Source organism: Agelaius phoeniceus, unplaced genomic scaffold (genome assembly GCF_051311805.1).
Source record: "Agelaius phoeniceus isolate bAgePho1 unplaced genomic scaffold, bAgePho1.hap1 Scaffold_493, whole genome shotgun sequence".
Lineage (NCBI taxonomy): Eukaryota > Metazoa > Chordata > Aves > Passeriformes > Icteridae > Agelaius > Agelaius phoeniceus.
Genome location: NW_027510048.1, coordinates 1 through 6,840, shown reverse-complemented (window position 1 = coordinate 6,840; position 6,840 = coordinate 1). Strand labels below are relative to the sequence as shown.

At 59.3% G+C, this 6,840-nt stretch overlaps 2 protein-coding genes across 2 annotated transcripts; one reads left to right on the top strand and one right to left on the bottom strand.

The window, feature by feature from the left end:
* The first annotated feature begins 31 nt into the window (after positions 1-31).
* EIF1AD (eukaryotic translation initiation factor 1A domain containing) lies at positions 32-3,745 on the top strand. Its single transcript, XM_054653567.2, has 6 exons — positions 32-156; positions 438-531; positions 1,168-1,276; positions 1,820-1,928; positions 2,564-2,608; positions 3,253-3,745. The coding sequence occupies exons 2-6, from the start codon at positions 445-447 to the stop codon at positions 3,743-3,745; spliced, it is 843 nt and encodes a 280-aa protein (XP_054509542.2). The 5' UTR covers positions 32-156; positions 438-444.
* Positions 3,746-3,763: 18 nt separating this feature from the next.
* Positions 3,764-6,536, bottom strand: LOC143693264 (U4/U6.U5 tri-snRNP-associated protein 1-like). Its single transcript, XM_077173266.1, has 5 exons — positions 6,440-6,536; positions 6,021-6,156; positions 5,319-5,408; positions 4,539-4,660; positions 3,764-3,944 (listed from the first exon to the last, which is right to left on the bottom strand). Coding segments are annotated over exons 1-5 (369 nt in total). The 5' UTR covers positions 6,442-6,536; the 3' UTR covers positions 3,764-3,925.
* Between the last annotated feature and the right edge of the window lie 304 nt (positions 6,537-6,840).

The window sequence follows — 6,840 nt, the reverse complement described above, 5'->3', positions numbered from 1 at the left end:
GGCCGCGCCCACCCTCGTGTCTGTTAGCCCCGCCCTTTTTGCGGGCGGTCTTTGTTCTTGACCCCGCTTATTGAGGGCGTGGCCTAGCAGTTCCCCGCCTTCTTTCCGGATGTGACGTCACCTCCGCCGCCGCTGTACCCGGAAGTGCCGCCGCAGGTGAGCGCGCGCCGCGCGGTGGGGGCGGGGCCGGGGGGTCCCGGGTTGGTCCCGGGGGGGTCCCGGAGCCTCCCCCGCCCCTCCCCCATCCCGGGGACCCCCGGGGATCCCTGAGCCCCCCCCGTGTCCCCCCAGCCCCGCCCCCATCCCGGGGGTCCCTGAGCCCCCCCGTGTCTCCCCAGCCCCGCCCCCATCCCGGGGGTCCCTGAGCCCCCCCCCCGTGTCCCCCCAGCCCCGCCCCCATCCCGGGGGTCCCTGAGCCCCCCCCGTGTCCCCCCCAGCCCCGCCATGTCGCGCGCCACCAAGCGGAAGCACGTGGTGAGGGAGCTGCTGGAGGAGCGCGTGCAGCCCGCGGAGGGACAGAGCGTGGTCAGGGTGAGAACCGGGACAGGGGGGGACAGCGGGGACATTGTGGGGATTGGGGACAGCTGGGACGTTGGGGACAGCGGGGGGACAGAGCGTGGTCAGGGTGAGAACCGGGACAGGGGGGACAGTGGGGACATTGGGGACATTGGGGGGACAGAGCGTGGTCAGGGTGAGAACCGGGACAGGGGGAACAGTGGGGACAGTGGGGACATTGTGGGGACTGGGGACAGCTGGGACATTGGGGACACTGGGGGGACAGAGCGTGGTCAGGGGTGAGGGGGACACGGGGACACCGGGGGCATTGGGGACACGGGGACAGTGGGGGGACATGGGGAACATAAGGGGGGATTGGGGTGACATTGGGGACATCAGGGAGACATCAGGGACAATGGGGGATATTGAGGACATTGGGGACAATGGGGGACAGGGCAGGGGGATGTGGGGACATTGGGGGGACACAGGGACAAAGCTCTGGGACAGGGGGACATGGAAGGGACAGCCGGACACGGGGACAGGGGTGACAAGGGGACACAGAGACGTGGCCCTGGGGACAACGAGACTTAGGGGGGGACATGAGGGAAAAGACGCTGCTCTGGGACACCGAGGGGACACCGAGGGGACCCTGAGGCCGGCCCTGTCCCCCAGGTGTTGGGGACACCGGGGAACAACCTGCACGAGGTGGAGACGGCGGAGGGGACGCGGTTCCTGGCCAGCATGCCACCGCGGTTCAGGAAGCACATCTGGATCAAGAGAGGTGACACTGCCACCCTGGCACCCTGTCATTGTCACTGTCTCATTGTCATTGTCCCTGTGTCATTGTTCAGTGTCACTGTCACCCTGTCAGTGCCACCGCGGTTCAGGAAACACATCTGGATCAAGAGAGGTGACACTGCCACCCTCATTGTCACTGTGGGATTGTCACTGCTCCTATGTCCCCCTGCCACTGTCACCCTGCCACTGTCACCCTGTCATTGTCACCCTATTATTGTTCAGTGTCATTGTCACCCTGTCACTGTCACCCCGGTTCAGGAAGCACATCTGGATCAGGAGGTGACACTGCCACCCTCATTGTCACCCTGTCATTGTCACTGTGTCATTGTCACTGTCCCTGTGTCATTGTTCTGTGTCATATCCCCTGTCATTGTCACCCTGTCACTGCCTTGTCACCAGGGCATTGTCACCCTGCCCTCCCCCATTGTCCCCTTGCTGTCCCCTGCCCACCCTGGGCTGTCCCCCTGTCCCTCAGTGTCCCCTCAGTGTCCCCTCAGTGTCCCCTCAGTGTCCCTCTGTCCCCCAGGTGATTTCCTGCTGGTCGATCCCATCCTGGAGGGCTCCAAGGTCAAAGCTGAAATTTCCCTGGTGCTGCTCCCGCCCCACGTGCGCTCCCTGCAGCGCCAGGGGCTCTGGTATGACCCAAACACCCCAAAAATGACCCCAAAATACCACAAAACACCCCCAAAATACCCCCAAATACCCCTAAATACCCCGCCAAAACCAAAAACCCACCCCAGTACCCAAACCTCACCCCCAAAACACCTCAGAACGGCCCTAACCCCCTCCAATCCCTGAAAATACCCCCCAGGACCTATAAAGTACCCCAAAACTACCCTAGAATACCCAAAAATACCCCAAAGCTGCCCCAGAATAGCCCAAAATACTCCCCAAAAATATGCCCCAAAATACCCCAAAAACCGCCCCAAATACCTTAAAAAAAACCCAAATCCCCCCAAAATACCCCAAAATACCAGAAATATCTCAAAATACCCAAAACTACCCAAAGAAAATCCCCCCAAAAACCCCAATTTCCTCCTAAACTCCCAAAATTCCTAAAATTTCCCCAAATCCTCTCAGAAATACCCCAAAACAGCTCGGATCAGTCCAAAATACCCCAAACCACCTCAAATCCCCCCCAAATACCCAAAACTCCCTAAAATGCCCCAAAAACCCCAAAACTCCACCACCCCCCACCAAACTCCAAATAAATATCCCAAAATGCCTCAATCCCCCCTAAAAAATCCCAAATTGCCCCAAATCCCCTCAGGCCCGAGGCCTTCGCGCCCCTGGAAAGGAAAAGCCCCCAGGAGGGGTGAGTTAATTAGGGGGAATTAATTAATTGGGGAGCGGTAATGGGGGTTAATTGGGATGTGTTTTAATTTAATTTTAATTTGGTAATTGGGGCAATGAGGTGCTGTTTATTGGGGGGTGATAGTGGGGATTAATTGGGAGGGAATAATGGGATCTTAATTAATTTGAGATAATGGAGGTCTTAATTGGGTGCTGATAATGGGATCTTAATTAATTTGGGATAATGGAAGTGTTAATTTGGGGACAATAATTAACATTAGTTGGGGTTCATTAATAAGGACAATAATGGGCCCTTAACTGGGGAGTAATAATGGTGGATTAATTAGGGGGGTGATAATTTGGGGGGTTAATTGGGGGGGTCATAACTGGAGGGGTTAATTGGGGAGGTGATAATTGAGGGGGATAATTGGGGGTGATAATTAGGGGGTTAATTGGGGGTGATCAGTTGGGGGGTTAATTGGGGGGGTGATAACTGGGGGGGTTAATTGGGGAGGTGATAATTGAGGGGGATAATTGGGAGGGTTAATTGGGGGTTATTAATGGGGACAATAATGGGAGGAGGGCTCAGAATGGGCTCAAGGGGACAGTTGGGGACACGGTGGCACTTTGGGGACACCGTGACCCCCCCCGTGTGACCCCTCCCAGTGACGAGCAGGGGCTCTTTGTCAACACCAACCGGGGGGGGACCCCTGGGGACACCGGGGACAGCTCTGGGGACAGCGAGGACGACACGGGGGACAGCGACGGGGACAGCGAGGACAATGAGGAGGACACGGGGGACAGCGACGGGGACAGCGAGGACAATGAGGAGGACACTGGGGACAGCGCTGGGGACAATGAGGAGGACAACGAGGACAATGAGGAGGACACCGAGGACAGCGATGGGGACACCGAGGACACCCAAGGGGACACTGGGGACACCAGGGCCAGCTCAGAGCGCGGCAGCCGGGGACACTCGGGGGACACAGAGGACACGAGTGACACCGGGGACACCGCGGGGACTGGGGCCCCGCGGCCAAAGGACGTTGGGGACAAGGACAGGGGGGACACGGGGCAGGGTGGGACGCTCCCCAATAAAGGATGCTGTGGCACTGGGGTGGCTCTGGGGTGGCTCTGTGTGTCCCCTCCCCGCCAGTGACACGCAGTGACACAAAGCGACTCCCAGAGGCCTTTATTGTCCCCAGGGCCGGGGAGGGAGACAGGGGTGTCCCCAAGGGTGTCCCCGGGGTGTCCCCGGGGTTCCAGGGGTGTCCTGAAGAGTCCCAAAAGTGTCCCCAGGGTGTCCAGCGGTGTCCCCAAGGTGTCCCCAGGTGTCCCCTCACTTGGTGATGGTGTTCCTGGAAGGAAAAGGGGGGGGTGTCAGCGGCCCAGTCCCTCCCAGTGCTCCCAGTTGATCCCAGTCCTCTTTGAGTCCATCCCAGTCCATCCCAGTCCCCTTTGAGTCACTCCCAGTCCATCCCAGCCCCCTCTGAATCCATCCCAGTCTCCCCACCAGTCCTTCCCAATTCCTCCCAGTCCATCCCAGTTCCCCCCAGTGCTCCCAGTCCCCTTCGAGTCCATCCAGTCCCCTTTGAGTCCATCCCAGTCCATCCCAGTCCATCCCAGTCTCTCCCAATCCATCCCAATCCCCTCCCAGTCTATCCCAGTCCCCTTTGAGTCACTCCCAGTCCCTCCCAGACCTCTCTCAATCCATCCCAGTCCCTCCTAATTCCCCTCCCAGTTCCTCCCAGTTCCTCCAGTCCCTCCCAATCCATCCCAGTCCCCCCAGTCCCTCCCAGTCCATCCCAATCCCTTCCCAATTCCTCCCAGTCCCTCCCAGTCTCTCCCACTCCATTCCAATCCCTCCTAATCCCCTCCCAGTCCCTCCCACTCCATCCCAATCCCCTCCCAGTCCCCCCAGTCCCTCCCAGTGCTCCCAGTTTGGTGCTCACGCGTTCATGCTCTTGCCGGAGCCGCTCAGGACGATGTACGGCGTCTTCTGTGCCCGCTGCTTCTCCTGCAGCAGCGCCACCGTGCCCAGGGGGGTGTCACTGGAGCTCATCTTCTTCAGCAGCTGCGCCCCAAAAAACGGGGGGGACCCCCAAATCAGGGAACCCCAAAAACCCCGGGAACGGCCCCAAAAAAACCCCGGAGAATTCCCCAAATCCAAAGGGAACCCCCTGAGTTTTGGGGGCTGGGGGACACTGGGGGGACATTGGGGCTCCCCTTCTTTGGGGGCTGCACCCCATAATCAGAGGGGCACCCCAAAATCAGGGGGAGCCCAAAAACTTTGGGAATTCCCCAAAAAAATTCCAGGAAAAAACCCCAAAATCACAAGGGAAACCCCCAATCCCATTGCAGGGTATTGGAGACCCCAAAACCTTGGGAGACCCCAAAACCTCGGGGAGACCCCAAAACCTCGGGGAGACCCTAAATTGGGGCTGGAGGTGCCCAAATTTGGCTTGGGATTCTCCAGTGGAGCTGGGGGGACCCCAAGAGGCTCCAGGGGACCCCAAAAGGCTCCAGAGGACGCCAAGATCAGCCTGGAGGATCCCAAAATTTGGGCCAACAACCTCAAAAAACATCCCAGGAACCCCAAAATTGGGGTCAAAACTTCAGCAGCACCACGAGGCCCCAATGGGAGCACAGAGGGGGTCTCAAAATCCCCCAAAAAATCCCCAAAATTCCCAAAGAAGTCCCCCAAATCCCCAAACCCCCCCAATGCCCCTCACCGCCTCCTCATCCAGCTTCTTCATCCTCCTCTCCGTCTTCATCTTCCCCGAGCCCTTCCCGTGGAAGCGATGGGAGAGCTGCCGGAAGGCCTGGGGACAGCACGGGGACATTGGGGACATTGGGGACATCGGGGACATCAGGGGGACATTGGGGACATCAGGGGGCTTAGGGACATCGGGGACACTGGGGGAACATTGAGGATGTTGGGGGGACATTGGGGACATCAGGGGGACATTGGAGACAGCAGGAGAGACACTGGGGACACTGGGGACAGCAGGAGGGACATTGGGGACACCACAGGGCCTGGGGATGTTTTGGGGTCAGGGGACACCGCGGAGGTGCTGGGGACACTGGGGTGGGTTTGGGGACATTGTGGAAGGTTGGGGACACCGTGGGGTGTTTTGGGGACACCGTGGGGGTATTCTGGGGACACCGTGGGGTGTTTTGGGGACACCATGGGGGTGTTGGGGACACTGTGGGGGTGTTGGGGACACCATGGGGGTGTTGGGGACACCGTGGGGTGTTTTGGGGACACCATGGGGGTGTTGGTGACACCGTGGGGTGTTGGTGACACCGTGGGGTGTTGGGGACACCGTGGGGGTGTTTTGGGGACACCATGGGGTGTTGGGGACACTGTGGGGGTGTTGGTGACACCATGGGGTGTTTTGGGGACACTGTGGGGTGTTTTGGGGACACGCCACCTCTTTGGGGGTGAGCTTGCGGCCGGTCTCGTCCACGTACTCGATCTTGACGTCCGGTCTGTACCCGTCCTTCTCCTTGAAATCCTGCGTGAAACCCCGGAACTCCTCCCGCCGGCTGTACTTGTCATCGATGGCCCTGGGGACATTGGGGACATTGGGGACATCATTGGGGACATTGGGGACATGGGGACACCATTGGGACACCATTGGAACTCCTCCCGCCGGCTGTACTTGTCATCGATGGCCCTGGGGACACATTGGGGACACCATTGGGGACATGGGGACACCATTGGGGACATTGGGAGGCTCTGAGTGACAGAAGAGGCAACACAGGTGACACTGAGGTGACCCTGAGGTGACACCCAGGGGACACCCAGGGGACACCCAGGGGACACCCAGGGGACATTTGTGGCACTCACATCTTGTCCTCGATGCAGTACACGGCCGAGGGCAGGGATTTGTTCGGGGCTTTCACTCGCGCCACCTTCTGCACCGTGGTCTCCAAGAGCCCTGGGGACAGGGGGGACACGTGGGACACCCCAAGGGACCCCAAAACACCACAGGGAACCCTAAAAACCCCACAGGGATCCCCAAAACACCACAGGGACCCCAAAACACCACAGGGAACCCTAAAAACCCCACAGGGACCCCACAGGGACCCACTAAACCCCCACAGGGACCCCAAAACCCCTATGCAGACCCTAAACCCCTTAAAAAGGATCCCCAAACCCCCATAATGACCCCAAATCCCCTTTTAAGGACTCCAAACCCCCCAAAAAAGTCCCAAAAGCACCACAGTCCCCCCAAAACCCCCCTAAGA

Coding starts and splice junctions, on each gene's coding strand:
- EIF1AD (XM_054653567.2), top strand. CDS start 445: ATGTCGCGCGCCACCAAGCGGAAGCACGTGGTGAGGGAGCTGCTGGAG. Junction 532..1,167: donor AGGGACAGAGCGTGGTCAGG/GTGAGAACCGGG, acceptor CCTGTCCCCCAG/GTGTTGGGGACACCGGGGAA. Junction 1,277..1,819: donor GCACATCTGGATCAAGAGAG/GTGACACTGCCA, acceptor TCTGTCCCCCAG/GTGATTTCCTGCTGGTCGAT.
- LOC143693264 (XM_077173266.1), bottom strand. Junction 5,409..6,020: donor GCAAGCTCACCCCCAAAGAG/GTGGCGTGTCCC, acceptor TGCTGTCCCCAG/GCCTTCCGGCAGCTCTCCCA. Junction 4,661..5,318: donor AGAAGCTGGATGAGGAGGCG/GTGAGGGGCATT, acceptor TTTGGGGCGCAG/CTGCTGAAGAAGATGAGCTC.